This window comes from Nansenia antarctica (assembly GCF_963989245.1).
Source record: "Nansenia antarctica genome assembly, chromosome: 17".
Classification (NCBI taxonomy): Eukaryota; Metazoa; Chordata; class Actinopteri; order Argentiniformes; family Microstomatidae; genus Nansenia; species Nansenia antarctica.
The window spans coordinates 12362810-12382602 of NC_137687.1; the positions used below are offsets into that span (position 1 = coordinate 12362810).

Here is a 19793-nt window from a genome sequence, read left to right on the forward strand (position 1 = left end):
TCAACAACCAAGAGCGAACTAAATGTCTGAGGTTTAACACTAGAAGAGCCGTGAGGGTGACCCCTGTGAGTAAAAAGAACAATTCTATATTTTTATGAAGAAGTCTCCCAAAAAATCCTAAAATATCATCACTGGACCGACAGGTAGCTCTTGCCACAGGTGATGTCAAAGTCACCATCAGAAAGAGACAATTTTGATGGGAGGTGTGCAAGGAGGAAACCCTTGCTGTCAAAAAAAGAAGAAGAAAAACATCAGGGCAAGACTAAAGTTTGCAAGAGAACACCTAGACAAACACCGGGACTTCTGGAACAATGTGCTTTGGACGGATGAACCCAAAGTTGAATTATTTACAGTAACAGAAGACATGTTTGGTGTAAACCAAAGGCAGCATTTGAGCACAGGAACCTCATACCAACTGTGAACCATGGGGATGGAAATGTCATGGTTCGGGGCTGCTTTGCTACAGCAGGGCTTGCCATCCATCATATAATCCACTTTAAAGTATTTATTGTATCAGAGGGTGCTTGAGGAAAATGAAAGACCATCTGTTAAAAAAAATTGAAGTTGAAGTGGATGTGACCATGCAACATGATAATGACCTAAAACATTCCAGGAAATCCACCAAGGAATGGCAAAAGGAAAGAAATAGGATTCTTAAATGGTCAAAGCCCGGAACTGAGTACTATTGAGATGCTGTGAGGTGATTTGAAACGGGCTGTGCATGCAAGACACCGCTCAAATATCACACAGCTGAAAATGTGTTTTTGTTACATCACCTTTATCCATAGATATTGTTTGAAAGAAGACCAAATATTGATATGTAATTTTCTTTTTTTTAAATAACTAAATATTTCATGGGGTATCCTTTTAATTCACATGACTGTGTTTGTTTACAATCCTACAGCGTGTACAGTATTGAGTTGGAGCATGAATTTGCAAGTTATGTGAATCATGTTTCTTTCACATGTGTATACATGCAATACTGTACAGTGACATTTGAAGAGCAGAAATGTATTTGTAAAACAAATAATATATATATTTACAATATATATACCATCAATATAACATGTTTAGATAAACATTCATGCATTAGAGCTGGTGATCCAGGCTCTTGATTAAGGCTTCAGAAGCTGAGTAATCATACTACAGACGATGTGTGAAATGGTTGTGCTTTGTGGTTTGGTATTCCTGCTCTTGTTAATTACAAGACAATTAATATCAATCAAGAGTTGAAATTAATCAAACAATGATCGTTGATTTCATTAAATTCCGCTTATCATGACGGATGTGTTCAACCATGGTACTAAAGCCATAATGTTTCACCGTCAAAATCAGCCCATTGTGTTTCGTTTGCCTTGATTTCTTGTTATTACTTGTTATTGTCACTTCTACATGGTACAGTTGTATGTAAGAGTGACACGAGAATGAATGAATGAAAAACGAATAACTAATAACGAAAAATACAAGTATCACTGTTCGAAAGGGAGTAGGATGAAGCCTAAGCTTATCATGTCCTAACCCTATCCGTCACTTCCTAGTGAGAACAATAATACTTAGATTATATGATCCATTACTTAATACATAAATTACAGTATCAACAGTACTAATGATTTTACATTCTTAATATTGAGACAACACAAAATAAATAAATAAACATAATTTTCCATTCTTAACACTGAAACAACACAACATAAATACATAACAAACATCAGTATCCGCAATGTGTGACAATGGAAAGGTTGACAATCTCACCCATCGATAACCATGGGGTGTACTGAAGAGACACGGCTAAAATGTCACATAGTCATTGGAAATGGATCAATGTTGAGGTACAGTATAAAACAATCGGTTATGCTACGCTAAGCAGTATCTACCTATCTTGTCTCCTTGCCGGAATGCCACATATTGAATGATTGATTGATTGATTATACTTTAATGTCCCCGAGGGGAAACTTGTCTTGGGCATGGTACTTTCATGCTTCAAGTGCAACAGAGACGATACATACAACATACAGTAGACAAAGTAAACGACGGGACAGCAGCAAACATTGAGTGACATTGGCAGCAGCATATGGGTAAACTTTGCCAAAGGTTGACACATTATCATGTTTGACAGTACAGTGCATATACTGCGAGTTTAATCTTGTAATGGTCCTATATTAGCTGTCATGTCCTTTTAGATAACTTTCAGACTCTTCATAAACAGTGCTATGTCACACACTACTTTTTGTTCAGTCATAAACCAGAACGCTTTTGAAACAAAGTTGAAGGAAATTGAGTTTGCTGATATTCAGCAGTAAAAGTTATGAACAGTTCCTGAAACGTATTATTATGCAAGACACACACGTTGTTAATCCGTAGTTTAAATGTACATCGTTCTTCTGTGTCATTGAACCTGTGGCATGTAATTAAGTGGCCTCTCGGCTCAATTGATCCCCTGTCTGTGGACTAATGTGCATCAAAGCTAAATTACAGAACAATTATCACATTCATGCAGCCATTTTGTGCTCATCTTCATCAAAAAATGTAGCATTGTTGTTATTTGCCTCCTGAAGTCACAGCCCACGTTTTTGCCTCCTAATTCCTCTGCTCGTTTTAAATGAAATACAAAAGGATGATTCTTCATTTAGATTGGCTAATCAATTTTTGCAGCTTAATTGGAAAAATGCTTCTGGAAAATAGAATTGATATTTGAACAGCTGGACGAAATGCAATTTCCCATCACCCTAATATGTTTGCCAGCCATCACCAATTTGTAAACATTAATAACAATAAATTGAGTTAGTTGGGTTGCCTTGGAGGGACGATGTATTCAAATCATAGGCCCATTCTAAATGATAATTTCATGGCCATTTTCAGCGCATTATTAGAACAGGGACTCAGAAGGTAATTATCTGGCTGCTGCGTCTGGATTAGGTGTGACGGCTACCCGTTTTGTCATCCACACCTGCGTCTCTGGTTCTTTCCACGACTCATTCCACCCTCCTCCCTTCATACCCCCTCAATATCTAGAGTGATTTATTTGAATTGTTGACACTGGCCCCAACACTCCTTCCCTCCTTTGCTTCCTACTCAGGGCAACAATAAGATGAATCCATTAGTTGGGTAAATAAAGATTTGGTATGGGACTTCACAGTGAGTGTTCATCAATAACTCCTACCCATATCTTATGTTCTCATAATTAACAAAAAGAAAAATGTTGTCATACATTATTACATTAAACTGTTATTTGAGAGTTAAGAAAGCCTGTAATTTTTTTCTGAATATTTAATAGGACATTATAATGTGTCATGTTCTAATGCTTTGGTCCACATATCGGGATCTGATGTATTTGTGATGTGTTTCTTTCTGAAAAATGTGAAAACGTTTCTGCGTTGTTGAAAATCAACATCGCCAAATCAACTAACACAGCTTGTTTTGTGAGCCTGCTAACAATGTAAAGTAGTGTTCTAGTTAACTAGGTAGCAGTGGGGATTACTCACCGGCTCCATTGCGTTGCAGTATGTTGGCTTGACTAGCGAGTTTGTGTTGTGGTTCTCAACAACGTTGAAACGTAGTTCCCTGTTTCAAAAGAAAAGTCCGGACATTTCGATCGGTTGCCGATATGAGGACCAAAAGACTAGAACGTGTCACATATTTCAGGTCACTTAACTGTTAACACCATCATACACAACAACCAAGCCCACAATAACTCTGAACTGAACATCAACGCTATTACCCAAGCATGACTGGGAAGTGTGGCTGTCTCTCCTTCCTGGTTTATGGTTTACCTCAGGTTCCTCCGCTCACTGGCACGCTCTCTGCCCTTATACTTGACCCTGGCGTGGATGTACTCTGTGGCCATGGTTGTGAAGGGTATTGTGCTGGAGAAGGAGGCTAGACTGAAGGAGACAGTGAGGATGATGGGCCTGAGCAACTCTACCTACTGGCTGAGCTGGGCAGTGTCCAGTGTGCTGCCACTGGCTGTCAGTTCTCTGCTCCTCACAGTCATCCTCAAGGTGATTCCTGACTGATTCTATCTGATTCAGGGAGGCCATGTACTGCTGTTGGAGGGCTGTCAAACCTATTCAGTTGTGAGGACTTGTCAGGTTTAGGTCGATCTTGAGGTAAACAAGCAGAACCACCACAGGAGATAAAACAGACATTTAATGGTGATACGACACACCAGATTGAACAGATGTATTAAAGCAAAGTCCGGTTAATGGTTTGGATACTCCATGCAACAGATCTGTGGTGCGTCATTACCGCTAACTTCCATTATCAGCAGGTTTAGTTTGTTCAATCAACAAAGTAATGATGAGTAGGTGGACATGTGACATGTGTCACATTAAAGACATGTGACAACGCCCTCCAAGACTGGTTAATGGTCTCCCACCAGAGATGCAGGGGAGCAGAGTGACAACATCATGGGCATTTACTGTATATCAAGTAAATATAGATTACCAAAGGATTACAATTAACAGTATGAATTTAATTCAAATGTACAGTATCTACTATGTTATAGATTTTGTGTCAACAGCAGTTGCTGTAAACACCTGATGAGTCACTCTGCACACTGCTTTTCAAATCATCAACAATGAGTTACTCAAATCAAAATGCTTGATATGTGTGTAATGCTTCATATACAGTCCTTTACAAATAAGACAGCAATCACTACAATCAGAAATAATTGCTTTCATTTTGTCTGTACAGCTTTTCAAAAAAGAAAATCTTGCCTGAGAGACGCGATAAATGATTGTCGCTTGATAACACGTATCGGCAATCAATGCCACGGTGCGGTTGTGTCTGTGGTTGTTCACTACTACTACTCTTTCCCCCTCATTCTTTTGTTTTTGCTTTTGGTCCTACGTGCCCCCGGTGCAGTATGGGAAAGTCCTGCAGTACAGCGACCCCTCAGTCATCTTCGTTTTCCTCCTGGTCTTCTGCGTGGCCACCATCATGGAGTGTTTCTTCATCAGCGTCTTCTTCTCCAAGGCTAACCTCGCCGCTGCCTGCGGGGGCCTCCTCTACTTCCTCCTCTACATGCCCCACCTCCTCTGCTACGCCTGGAGGGACGTCATGGGCTTCGGAGCCAAAATCGCTGTGGTAAGCCTCCCCTCTGAAACTGTCTTCCACCCAGTATGTGTCCCCACAGGGCAGTTACACAGCAGAGTTTATACTGTAGGTGTATGGATATTTTAAACTGTATTGAAAAAAGAGGGGGGTCGTAAGGGGGGTGTAGAGAGAGAGAGAGAGGAGCTTATGCTTAAAAAACACAGGAATAACTGTTACTGTAATCCTCCATTATATTGTAGGCTGTTCCCAATGTACTGAGGTGTTTCCGAAGGGGGGGGGGGGGCAGATTGAGAGAGGAGCTCTCAGGGCGGTCATGTTGTCTACAAGCATTTAATTAATTAATGTATTAACCTGGCTGTGTATGATGAAGTCAAATTGCATTTTGCGTTCTGCCTCAAAGCATGCATGTACTGTAAGTTCTGCCAGTCTCGCCCAGTGCTCGAATGGTATTGTGCAATTTCCACAATCCTTCTACTCTGCGAATGTTCTGTAGAGCAGTATACATTGTACTGTCTATATGTTTCCAGTAGCCTCTATTGTTTTAAAGTGTATAGGTTAAGAACATTTCTGTTTCCTGTGAAGTTTGAGACAATGATCTTCTCTGACAGCTTGGACTTGGACTGGTTTCTAATAACATAGAAGAATTGTGTTGTTTCATTTCCTATATATGACACAGTTATTGAGCTTTGAGGGTTTAGTTCAAAGTTTGATATTACTTTTGTCTCTCTCTCCGCCAGAAGTACAAGCACTCAGTCATTTCACTGAAGATGCAGATACCTAGAATGACACTGGATAAACCCCAGGGATATTTTGTTTCCCTTCGGAAAAAAAAGATAAATAGCATATACTTGCTCAACTTTTCACTGTAGCCTTTATGAATGACCTTCAGGCTGATGGTAGGATTGTCTGTCATGAAGCTATCCTTTTTGCAGACAAAGACACAGCAAATCTTGAATCTTAATTGCTCCAGGGTCTAGAAACATTTTCAAATCGAACAACAACTTGGTTATTGCGACTGAAGCGACCTCAAAGATATCTTACCTTGGCATCTGACACTGCTTCATGCTATTTCTTTTCCTTTTCACGGCATTCTCTGTGTCTTTGCAAACCTTGCATTGCGTTGTAATTCCACAGAAGTAATTCCAACACAAATTGGTCTTCTTGTTTTGGTCTACTTTTGAGACGTGTCTTTGCTTCAAGGAGGTAGTCAGGCATTTATCATAGTTTTAAGAAAATGTTCTGCTTATGTCATCTCCCCTTTCTTTTCACAAGTGTGTGTGTGTGTGTGTGTGTGTGTGTGTGTGTGTGTGTGTGTGTGTGTGTGTGCGCGCGCGTGGGTGGGTGTGTGTGTGTGCGCGCGTGTGTGTGTGTGTGTGTCATATCTAGATTAAGGAAGGAAAAAACATTTCTATTGGGCTATTTTATTCTCTGCACTCTCCCACTCAAAGTGCCTTTGTAGAGTCCTACTGTACCCTTGGCATTCAGATTTGTTTTCTCTCCTCTTGACGGATGGGCTACTCCTCTAATTTGCATGAACAATGTTCCTCTGACCGTGCTGACATCTGCTTCATCCCTATAGTTTATTTATTAGAGATGTGCTCTCCAGTTTTTCGTCCCCACCACATGGAAGAAAATACAATACTCTTCAGAGACACACCCACACCCCCCCACATTATGTTCTTTGATATCATGTTCATAAACCTGCATTTGCATAATGAAAATATCATTTTCAATTTATATTAATGACAATGTTGTGATTCAAGATGTTTGCTTTAAGCAGAGATATTGGATGTTAGGTGTCAGAGGGACAGCAATAAGATTGGGGCGAATTCAAAATCCAATTACGTTTCTTGATTCCTTTTTTTTTTTTCCTCTTTCACCCATTCTATTTGAGGGGCGGCTGTGGTGCAGGAGGTAGAGCCGGCAACTAATGATCGCAAGGTTGGCAGATTGGCGGTTCGAGCCTGGTCGAAATGTCCTTGGGCAAGACAATGAACTCCAAATTGCTCCCAATGAACGGGGCCGTTGCCTTGCATGGTAGCTTGCCGCCGTGTGTGTGAATGTGTGTGTGTAAATGGGTGAATGAGAGGCCATTGTAAAGCGCTTTGGAATAAGGCACTATATAAGTCAGTCAATTTTTTGGGTTAGGGTTAGGGGTTAGGGTCAATTTTTTCCACAAACTGGGATCCACAACCATTCTTTTAAAAGGTAGAAAATAGTTGTTTGCCAGGCGGTGGGAGACCGGTAGCATGGTCGGTAGCATTTTTGGGGGTTGGTATGTTGTGGTTTCTGTGTTGGGTTTTCATAACAGGAGACGAGATGTTTTGTCTCACTCTCAATTCATGCCTTTGTGCAAAGTCAGAACCCTATAGCTCTGTCAGCCTGTCACCCCAGGGGTCAAGGAGAAGTCACTCATCGCCCTTGATAGAGAGACAACCGAAGGAGTTGCCTGTGGCTGTCCGACCTAACAGTGGTCAGGTCGGGCCTTGGGTGGCGTGACAGATTATTTACTGCCCTTTGTGTCATTTACAGATTGCAGGAATCTCTCAATGTGACCAAGGAGTGCAATACCGGTCACTGGTTTCTTTTGTATGTAATATATAACTCTACATGCCTTCAGTAAAGCGTTCGTGGCATCTGCCCTGAGTTTAAATTCTGAGAGTAAATGAGGCGTGTTCAAACAGCTGGCAGACAACATGGCAGCTTAGAGAGTGAGTGGCTGTAGCGAAGGATGTGTCATGGGCGAAACGTAATTTGCAATTTCCTAGCAATTTTCCACCGTATCAAAGATACAACCAATCATTGTTTGTATCACATGAATTGCCCTCGATATCACAGTTTTCTTTGACTTGTTGGAAAGTCTGATTTATTAGTGCAAGATTTTGTTATCCCTCACAATGAAATCTGGGAGGGGCCCTCTGTTACATGCTTTTTATGTCACGTTTTATCTTCGACACCACTGGGACAGTTTTGACGTTGAGATCCATAGTCTCTCAAGGTGACACAGATTAGTGATAGACTTTTCGTTAAAGAAAATTCATAATAGGGTGCAAAGATTAAGATGTTTGAATAATTGTGACCAAAAGGAAGGAATCATTCATGGGGGGCAGCATGTTTACTCTACAGTTTACATTGGGGTTACAAGGAGTCCACACAATTGCTTTCTTAGGTCAAGATAAATCACACAATTGGACAACAAAAGTCACTACAGGCAGTAAACCCGGACAAACAACTCGCTAAAATCTGATGGTGAAAAGCTTCTAGACTAAATATTCTTGTCATCGTTAAAAAAAAACATGTCTATTACTTGCTGTGGTAAATCAGAAATCAGAAATTTGCCAACTCCCGCCATTGTAAGTCATTGAATGTCATTCAGTCACGGTCGGTCAGTCAATCAAGGACCCCTATTGAAATAAGCCAGTGGCTTTCTTGGGTTTTTATCCTGTTAGTTGACCTTGTATGTAATATGTACTTTCATGTACCTACTTCTGCAAATCTTCTAATAAAGTTTTCAATCAATCAATCAGTCACACTGTCAGTGAAGCGTTGTCTGTTTGTCCGAGTTTTCAAAGGGGGCGTGGCTTAGCGATAGGTCCATCGCTTTCTTTGGTCTAGAATAAACCACACAATTGGAGTCCACACAATTGCTTTCCTAGGTCTAGATAAATGAGACTAGTGGTCAAAGGCGAGGATGAAAATAAGACACGGAGGCCTCTCAGAACAGTTCGTGACGTTAGAATTATAAGGTTCTATCTCCATTTTTGTCAAAATTGAGTTTTTACATAATCTGATCCATTAGGTGTTTATTAATGCCTGTGTGGTGTTATTTTTAGTTAGTAATTCATAAAACACAAAGGTTCCATCTCACAAAACATAATGGAATGTAAAAACGTTGGGTTAGGTCAATATCTCTGAACTGCCCTAAACGGAGATAGAACCTTATCATTCTAAGCTCACGAGTTGTGCAGGTCTGGTAGACGTTGCACACCCGTGAGGATCGTCACATGCTCCTACAATAATAATGTAAGGTTTAGTCTCAGATAATAATCGAAACATCTTTTATATTTTATTCCTCAGAGTTTGCTTTCCAGTGTGGCCTTCGGGTATGGCTGTGAGAACTTCTCCACGTATGAGGTGCAAGGAATCGGTATTCAGTGGAGCAACATTGGCCAGAGTCCAGAAGGACACCAGTACAGCTTCATCGTGTCCATCGTCATGATGCTCATCGATGCTCTTCTGTACTGGCTGCTCACGTGGTACATCGAAAACGTTTTCCCAGGTACTACTAATGATAAACTGACTCAACTGTGACATTGTAGGATACTCTAAAAGATGATTCCGTTATTTTTGCTATTGTTGTGTAGTCTATACCAGTATGCAGAGTTGATAGCTAACTCATTTTGTGTTATTTTGGAGCTCTTGCTGGCAACACATCTTAATTAAGCTTGTTTTTGTCAATAACCATAAAATATGGATGTCCCAATTTGGCTTAATATCTGCTTGAATGAAAAATAAAAGTGGGGATCTGTGCCAGTCTTGCTAGAGGAGATGCAGTTTGTTGAAAATTGCTCCATCCCTCAAGCCAAACTGTGATTAAAAATGTGACTGATGTTCTTCCTGCTTGTTCACAGGCCAATACGGAATACCCTTGCCGTGGTTTTTCCCGTTCACCTCCTCTTACTGGTGTGGGACATCCTCGAAGGCCACCGCGGATTCTAGCATGCTCAAAGACCCCACAGAACATAATGGTAGATTATTATATAATATTATTATTATTATTATTATTATTATTATTATTATTATTATTACTATTAACGTGTATGGATATTTGTGTATTTCATTTTAAAGACTATCTGGAGAAACCACCTCCCAATATGAAGGCAGGGGTCTCGATCAGAAATCTTGTGAAAATCTATAAAACTGGGAAGAAGCTTGCAGTGGATGGACTCAGTGTGGACTTCTTTGAGAATCACATAACCTCTTTCCTTGGTCACAATGGAGCAGGGAAAACAACCACCATGTAAGTAGCATACAGTATTACTGTCATTATCTACTCAGACTGTCGTAGTCCAAGAGGTCCCTGGTACCATATTGTATTCATAGTCGCATGTGGCAAGGCATGAATTTAGCACGCTTCATTTGTGCCTTTACGGAGAGTCACAGTCACAAGCCCAAACTGAACTCATGCACACACTGACCTCTGTTGCTACATGGTGCTACTAAGTTGTGCATGTGCCGATTTTCTAAAACAAATTAAATGATCTAATTTGTATCCACAAGCTTTAAATTCTCTCCTCTCCTGTTTCCCTGTGATATTTTGAGGAGGACGCTAGTGAAGGAGAGGAGGTGAGGACGCGTAGAATTGCTAGATAAAAAATTGAGAAAGGGCCTCTCCCTCATTTTTATGGGATTATTATACAAGGAGGGAAGACCAAATAATGTCAACACTGAGTGGGTGTTCAGAGAAGCGGGTCATTAGAGACTATTAGCACCCTGGTCATTGTTACCTTAATGGGTGGGGGAAGGTGAAGGGGGAATTAAACATCCAGTAAAATGTATTCACCCTATTCAAGATGCACTAGACTTCTCTGTGGCAGCCATCTTCTCATCTCCTACAATTGATTACAGACAGATATATATTCAATATATCACAATTCCAGTGGGACAGAAGTTTACGTACACTAAGTTAACTGTGCCTTTTAACAGCTTGGACAATTCCAGAAGTCGATATCATGGCTTTAGAAGCTTCTGGTAGGCTAATTGATATCATTTGAGTCAATTGGAGGTGTACCTATGGATGTATTTTAAGGCCTACCTTCAAACTCAGTGCCTCTTTGCTTGACATCATGAGAAAAACTAAATAAATCAGCCAAGACCTCAGAAAGAAAATGACGGAGCTCCACAAGTCTGTTTCATCCTTGGGAGCAATTTCCAAACGCCTGAAGGTACATCTTTACAAACAACAGTACGCAAGTATAAACACCATGGAACCACACAGCCATCATACCACTCAGGAAGGAGACGGGTTCTGTCTCCTCGAGATGAAAGTACTTGGTTGTGAAAAGTGCAAATCAATGGCAGGACAACAGCAAAGGACCTTGTGTCGATGCTGAAGTAAACAGGTATGAAAGTATTTATTTCCACAGTAAAATGAGTCATATTTCGACTTTTCTCAGTATCCTGAAAGGCCGCTCAGCAAGGACTGCTCCAAAACTGCCATTAAAAAGACAGACTACAGTTTGCAACTACACATGGTGCATAATGACCATTGTTATGTTTGGAGGAAAAAGAGGGAGGCTTGCAAGCCGAAGAACACTATCCCAACCATGATGCACGTGGGTGGCAGCATCATGTTGTGGGGGTGCTTTGCTGCAGGAGGGACTGGTGCACTTCACAAAATAGATGAAAAGAAGAAAAATAATGTGGCAACATCTCGAGACATCAGCCAGGAAGTTAAAGCTTGCTCGCAAATGGGTCTTCCAAATGGACAATGACCCCAAGCATCTTTCAAAGTTATGGCAAAATGGCTTAAAGACAACAAAGTCAAGGTATTGGAGTGACCGTCACAAAACCCTGACCTCAATCCTATAGAAAATGTGTGGACAGAGCTGAAAAAGCGTGTTTGACCCAACTTAAACAATTTAAAGGCAATGCTACCAAATACTAAGTGTAAAGCCCCTTTCACACATGTTCAAGCTTCTGCTCACACCTAAGCCTTCCCGGTAAAATCCATGGAATTATACAAGGTCCTGATCAGGATAAGAATTTCCCTGTATAGTCACGTTCACACATACCCCTTACCAGGTAAATTCCATGGAATGTACTGGGAAGGCTCGTATGTGTGAAAGGGGTTTTATGTAAACTTCTGACCCACTGGGAATGTGATGAAAGAAATAAAAGCTGAAAGAAATCATTCTCTCTACTATTATTCTGACATTTCACATTCTTAAAAGAAAGTAGTGATCCTAACTGGGAATGTTTACTAGGATTACATGTCAGGAATTGTGAACCATATTTGTATTTGGCTAAGGTGTATGTAAACGTCTGACTTCAACTACATATAGGGTACTTTTCTATCCACTCTCAATCCCACTGAAACTGTTACTCACACATGAAAGTGTTAGTTAGTGTGTCAGTTAAAGTGTCAGTTAGTCTCACATGGAAATTCCTAACGTCATCCTGTAAAACCTTGTGCTTGAAGCGGTACAGTAAGTGGCTGCATTGAGAGAGAGAGAGAGAGAGAGAGAGAGAGAGAGAGAGAGAGAGACAGAGAGAGAGAGAGAGAGAGAGAGAGAGAGACAGAGAGAGAGAGAGAGAGAGAGAGAGAGAGAGAGAGAGAGAGAGAGAGAGAGAGAGAGAGAGAGAGAGAGAGAGAGAGAGAGACCAAGAAGCGGTCTCAGCTGAGCAAGTGGAATGAAAGCATGAACTGTAATAGAAAGGAGGTGCTTTGTAATCTCCTACCATCTACTGGACACAAGGGTTTTGTATTTTGTTTCTTTGAACTTGACAGTGAGGTGTTTTATATCTCAAAGGAAAGCTTGGTGTTGGCTCTATTGTTTCTAACAAGTTTCATGCAAATTCTCTTAATGATACAGTACCAGTCCAAAGTTTGGACACACTTCTCCATTCAATTGGGAAGGTGTGTTCAAACTTTTGACCGGTACTGTATATATTTCAGCAAAAACAAGGACTAACCAACTGTATGCAGTCAGAGTGACTGGTCAAATCAGTATCGCCTGAACCATGTTCCTCCTTATGCCGTAGGTCTATCCTGACAGGACTCTTTGCTCCGACGTCTGGGACCGCTTTCATAAATGGACATGATATAAGGACAGACATGGATACCATTAGGAAGCACCTGGGCATGTGCCCTCAACACAATGTTTTGTTCAATGAGTAAGTGCATTCATCCTCCTGTGTTGGTCAATAAGGCAGTGGGGATCATTCAATGAGTCCCTTATTTGACATGTCCACCTTGTTTTCAGGCCGTGAGGAAGTTTCCCCTTACTTCTACAGTACATTGTCCTTGGTCTCAGACACCTCTTCCTCAATCTAACTGTCTTTTTAGCACTTCACTGACAATTGTAAAATCAAATGTCCCAATTGCATCTCTACCACAAACATAATTCACAGTCAATATATATGAATAGATTTGTATTACTTTAATTGTCGTCGCCCCTCAATGGTGCTCAGCCCATATGGGCTTATGAAAATACTCATATTAGAATAAACATGTGTTTTCACATTCATCTCATTTCATTTCATAACGATTTGATACAGTTTGGCTTCGATTCAACGGTTCAATTCAATACACAACATCACATACACAATGGCCTATCTTTGATAGGGCTGTATAGTCTTATAGCACTGTTATGTAATAGATTTTCTAATATACAGTGCAAGGTTTCTCCTGTCCCAGGCGTTTTGGATAAACTGTGCAACATCAGATTTGCTGAGACGTGGATAAAATGTATGTTGGTCTAGCCAGAACACTTGGGGATGCCTGCAGGAGACATTGCACAAGGAAGCTAGTTCTTAAATTGTCATACAAAAAGACAGTAAACATAATAGCATTTCATTTTCAACTCATGCAAGATCACATGATACATAATAGTCTAACCTCTTCTAGGATTCGGTTTAAATCTGCTAGTTTCACGGGCCAGGAGAAGAGAGCCTGATTGTAGCTGACCTTTTACTTTGGTCTCTAGGGGTTCCGGAAGACATGTCTTTGATAAGGGTGTATGTTCTGAGTTTTGGTTTGTGCCGAATCAAGATCATCTAGAGTAGTAGACATGCCAGATGACAGGCTGAACAAGGGTTAGGGTTGACAAGATGATATATTGCATATTTTTTTTGTTCAGCCTGTCATCTGGCATGTCTCCTACTCTGTTTCATAGACGAACCGTATGCGCTACCTCCCAGGGTTCCCGGTCCTTACAGGACCTCCACAGATGGCTATGTTCAGAGTCAGTTTGAGCACATTAATGTGGTGCTGTTCTGCACAGTATTACATTTCATATGCTCTGTGACACCCTCTAGACACCTGCAGTATATTTCAGTACAGGACGTACACAAGGCGTATATATCCACAGTCTTTACATAGTTTCATTTAGTTTAAGACCCAAACGCTCCCCCCATAGAGTCTGCAGGCGTTCTAATGCGTCTCCGAAGGCCATATTATGCTCATCCAAAATGAGAGCAAGATATTAATAAAAACCCAGTACATAATGATTCAGTGGGACGGATAAGAAAGGTTGTGGCACTCTTTTGTCATAAAATGCATAATCTGTTTTTCTTTTCTGGATCACTTAAAGAAAATTGTCTCTCCATTTTTCTCCTTTACTGAGTGATCGCCTGCAATGCCGACCTAACACGATCCCTCACATCTCGATTACGACTGAAGAGCCGTGAATTAGAGCCATTAATATTTATCCAGGAACAGAACTGAAGTGTCTATATTTAAACTGGGCTCTCAATATTCATGCACACATACAAGGGAGGTAGACATTCAAACATACGTTCAGATAAGCCTGCCAGTATAGCAGTCAAGACAATTCCATTCTAAAACATTCTATGTTATGAGTGTAGTCAGCTCACCATACGTGATATTGTCAGATTGTGTGTGTTGTTGTGGGTTGCATTGATTTGACAGTTTGGGAGATAGTGTTGAAGGTTCTTTTAACTATTTATAGTAAACACAAACAATAAGGGAAAGAGGATCATGGTAGAAAAATGAACAGCAGGACTAAATTCAGTACCAGTAAAAAGTTTGGACACACTTTCCCATTCAATTGAATAGGTGAGTGTGTCCAAACTTTTGACGGTCTAGTACTGTATATGAACATCCCTTCCTAATTCCATGGATTTACATTCTGACATTACACGTTCATTAATCCTATCCTAACACTTATGAAACATATGTTTACCATTAGCCTCACCGTGGAAGAGCATATATACTTCTATGCCCGTCTAAAGGGCCAGAGTGGGGATGAAGTGAAAGTTCAGATGGACCAAGTGATTAAAGATGTCGGACTTCTACACAAACGGAAGGAGCTTTCCAAGAATCTGTCAGGTGTGTGTGTGTGTGTGTGTGTGTGTGTGTGTCCTTGTGATCCATGCATCCTAAGAATGCATAATTACGTCATAATCCTAATCAAGATTTAGTTTTTTATCAATATGGTATCAATTCGTACCCCTCTCCATCATCATGTCAAATTGTGTGTGGGTGTGGGTGTGGGTGTGGGCGGGTGCGGGTGTGGGTGCGGGCGTGCGTGCGTGCATGTGTGTGTGTGTGTGTGTGTGTTGATATGTGTGTTCGAGTGTATAATCTTCTTGTCTTGTCTTGGGGCAAAACAATCGCTTGATAAATTAGATCCAGTCATGGATTGCTTGTGAATAAAATCACAGAAATTTGACTTTCAAGGTTCATCTACTCTGGCATTTTACAGTACATTAGCACAGCATAGGACATAATATTATTCAGAACAGTCCCCAGAGAGTCTGTGGTGTGTGTTCATAGATCAGTCATAGTTCATAGTTATAGGGGTTATAGTAGGTCATATGCAGATGTCTGTCCTAGATTTCCATTTCACGCCACACAACATACTATAAAACATGCTCAGGCACTGTCTGTCTGACACATTCTTTCTCACTTGTTGAACTTTATACAGTGGGGGAAATAAGTATTTGATCCCCTGCCAATGTTGTAAGTTTGCCCACTGACAAAGAAATGAACGGTCTAAAATGTTAATGGTAGGACACACACAAGGTCATGGGGTGGCCTAGGCAGTCTCCGGACCTTAATCCTATAGAAAGTCTGTGGAGGGAATTGAAGCTTCGAGCTGCCAAGCGACAGCCTCGAAAGCTGATTTGGAGAGGATCTGCAAAGAGGAATGGCCCAAATTCCCACCTGAGATGTGCGCAAACCTGGTGACCAACTACAAGGAACGTCTGACCTCCGTGCTTGCCAACAAGGGTTTCTCCTCCAAGTTCTAAGTCACGTTTTGCTAAGGGATCAAATACTTATTTCCTCCACTGTATAACATTCCATTGATTTGTCATGACCATGCGCAGACAGCTGCATTGCATAGAGAGTATCTGAAAGTAAAAGCTTGCTTACTACTGGGAAGCTAAGGCTAGTGTAAAGTCATTATACCAGACAGCATATACAGTATGGTCAGGTGTCTTCACCTAACACTATGTGTAAGTGTGTTGCGATCATTCACTGATGCTGAAAATATTGTCCTAAGTCCTAAGCCCTGCCAGTCCACTTTGTCAGTGCTGCCTAGAGTGTGTCCTCTGAAGATGGCTGAAATGTCTCAGCGCTAAGCTAACTGTGTGGTCTGTCTCAGGGGGGATGCAGAGGAAACTCTCGGTGGCCATCGCATTTGTCGGCGGGTCCAGCATAGTCATCCTGGATGAACCCACAGCAGGGGTGGACCCATACGCACGGAGGGGGATATGGGAGTTACTTTTGAAGTACAAGCAAGGTTTGTGATCTGTTTATACACCAAACTGAAATTCTGTATTCTGAAAGTCTGTATGTGTGTCACTGCTCTGGCTTTCTGATTAGAGTGTTGACTGGTGCACTTCTTATGGCTTTCATCTTTGGTTAAATTAACCAAGGCGTTCTAAGCTACTTCTGCTTATTCAAATGTTTTCTACCCTGTAAAAGAACCAACTTTTTTTTTTTTAATCAAAGATGCCACATTTCTTTTAGTAAAATGTCCCTATAAGAGAGCACTTTCTAAAATGATCATTTTTAATTATTTTGGTTTAATAACTTCAGATACTGTCTACAATGTCGTCATGGAGACAGATAGTGATGACGGTGATAACAAGGCTTCCAAAATGCTTCCTTCATTTGAATTCACTATGTTACCTATTCAGTTGCTTTTTCATTTAGCGTTTTGGCCCATACTTGGTGTTTGCTAGGCTGAAAGCAAGACTCAGACATTATAATAACACATTTCCAACATACTATGTCTAAATGTTTAATGTGCATTGAGCAACATTCCACCCTGGCCATGTCATTAGCTGTGCTCTTTCTATCCAAGTCCTTTCACTCCGATTCAGAGCATGAGATAACTCTCTTATATTGAGAACGGCCCCCTCTCCCCACACACACACACACACACACACACACACACACACACACACACACACACACACACACACACACACACACACACACGTGTGTATCACGTGTCTACTTGTTTGAGGCAAAACATAAGGCTAGAAATTGAACTTGGGCCATTAATTGTTGATTAGTTTGATGTATTCTGTGATTAGACTGTTCATGGTAGGTTGGATTTGATGGAATTCAGTAGTGTTTTTATTTGTATTTTATTGTAGCCTATTGTAGCCTACAGGCTTAAGCCATAAAATGTTCCTTTGTCCACCTAAATACAGAGAGTGTGAGAGGGTTGAGACTTTAAACTCTGCCCACACAAGCCATGCATTGATGTGAAGTTGCATTGATAGATCACACGTAAGGATTAGCCCCTTCATTCTGGGCAGAAACACAGATTATGGGGTACTGCTTTAACCAACCATTCTCATTATTCACTTTGCAATGACATCCTCAAAGTTTTACATGTTGCCATTGGTTGGCCTCCATTGTCACAGTTTTATCTTTCTTAAGTATGCTGTTACATTTACACATTGAAGATTTTTATTTATTTATGAGAAACTATTAATTGTTCATAATAGAAGATATTCTGGTGGGAGATCAAAGAAGAGTCCATCGAAAGATGTTCTCTTTGGACCTAGACCTATCGCTAAGCCACGCCCCAAAATAGAAATTGTCCAATCATATCACAGCAAAAGTCATTACAGGCAGAAAACTCGGACAAACAACTCGCTAATATCTGAGGGTGAAAAGCTTCTAGACTAAATATTCTTGTCATCTTTTAAAAAAAACATGTCTATTACTTGCTGTGGTAAATCAGAAATCAGAAATGTGCCAACTCCCGACATTGAATGTCATTCAGTCACGGTTGGTCAGTCAGTCACTGTCAGTGAAGCGTTGTTTGTTTGTCTGAGTTTTCAAAGGGGGCGTGGCTTAGGGATAGGTCCATTCCTACTGTCGGTGCTAATGGTGCCTGTGACTCTCCTCCACATGAAGACATCTGATGGTGTGTTATTTATGTCATTAGAATCCACATTATGTTTGCCTCCAGTTAATCCTCTGAACTATTCTTCCATTCGGTGGAATATGAGCTCAAGCATGGATGTACATTTAGTCACGGGTACTGGACTCCTGCCACATGTCACACTACAAACGACAAACTGACCAAGGCAGGGCAAGGCCAGGCAAGTTTATTTGCATACAACAGGGGCAACTCAAAGTACTTTACATACATTATTTAAAAATACAGCAAGAGGAGCATTGTAAGAAAATAAAAAATGACAACGAATAAAAGCAAATATAAGAAGTAAATAGGTCAAACATTTATCGTAATAAGACAATAGTTAATGGAGTTGCTCCAGGAGCATGCGGCAGCGTGACTGAAACACCAAAGGAGCGTCAATCAGTTTTTCCTTTCTAGTCTTCCATTCTGTGGGAAATCTTTCAGTGCTTCTCAACCTCAGTGTTGGGGGGATGTACAGATTATGCAATATTTTTGCTCAAGCCCGAAATAGACTAATTTGACTCATTTCAAGTTACTTCATGAATAGGTGCTATGTTAAAATCAGGTATGTTCGCGCTTTGCTAGAACATAAGCCTGCACACCTTGTAGGTATCAAGGACTGGGGATGAACATCGACATGTGTCTACAGTATACTACAGTATATACCTAGTAGTTCCACCAAGGATACATGATACTGTACACTACAGGATATCGTATTCCTCTATGCTAGATAGAATATATACTTTCCAATTGCCCTCTTGTACTGACATCACTTGACAATCCCCCATCCAGTATGTGTGGGCCTACAGTGCAATAGATATATCAAATAGGTGGTAATGATAATAATAGTAGTACAGTTTACTGCTGAAGGGCTTCTCATTACTGGCAGAAATTTGAGCTGTATGAAGGTAAAATAGATAGGCAAACAAGAAGGGTGAGAGTTGTGAGAGTGTGGGGGAGTTGTTAAAAGTTCATTTCTGTGGTAATGCTCATGAAACAGCATGTACTAATATTGCACCTCATTCCTACTGTACACATTTCATACACACACACACACACACACACACACACACACACACTAATGTTAATACATGTGTATGGGAAGGTTAATTCCATACATACTGCAGTTGACTACTGTACTTTTCTGGTGTTACTGCCAGTGAGTTGTATTGCTGAATGCACTTATAACAATATCCTTTAGTCAAATTGTCATTGTGTATCTAATGAAATAAAATTATGTTGAATTCAATGCCTCATCTTTAATACATTACTCAATAATCAAGTCAATAATGAGAATATTCCCCAATGGAGCAACATTACTTTCCAACCAAATACTGCAATCACTCAGACCAGAGATGCATAGACATAATTTCTCATACATTTATCTTCCCTAAGCAATTTATTTTACAACAGTTCAATCTATTATGCCCTCTGATTGCCATTTCTTAAAATGATCTAATGATCGCAAGGTCGGCGGTTCGATCCCCGGCTCCTCCTGTCCATTATGTCGAGGTGTCCTTGGGCAAGACACTGAACCCCAAATTGCTCCCAAATTGAGCGGGCCGGGCGCCTTGCATGGTAGCTTCCCGCCATTAGTGTGTGAAT

The 19793-nt window shown here is 40.7% G+C and overlaps 1 protein-coding gene across 2 annotated transcripts in view; it reads left to right on the top strand.

Annotated features, from left to right (window-relative positions):
- LOC308172700 (phospholipid-transporting ATPase ABCA1) overlaps positions 1-19793 on the top strand; it is a 172311-nt gene that overhangs the window by 54225 nt on the left and 98293 nt on the right. For both annotated transcript variants that reach the window (XM_080547635.1, XM_080547636.1), the window contains exons 16-22: positions 4864-5085; positions 9133-9334; positions 9687-9803; positions 9904-10075; positions 12820-12951; positions 14988-15127; positions 16407-16544. In XM_080547635.1, coding sequence (XP_080403761.1) covers positions 4864-5085; positions 9133-9334; positions 9687-9803; positions 9904-10075; positions 12820-12951; positions 14988-15127; positions 16407-16544 — 1123 coding nt within the window. The remainder of the gene's footprint in view (positions 1-4863; positions 5086-9132; positions 9335-9686; positions 9804-9903; positions 10076-12819; positions 12952-14987; positions 15128-16406; positions 16545-19793) is intronic.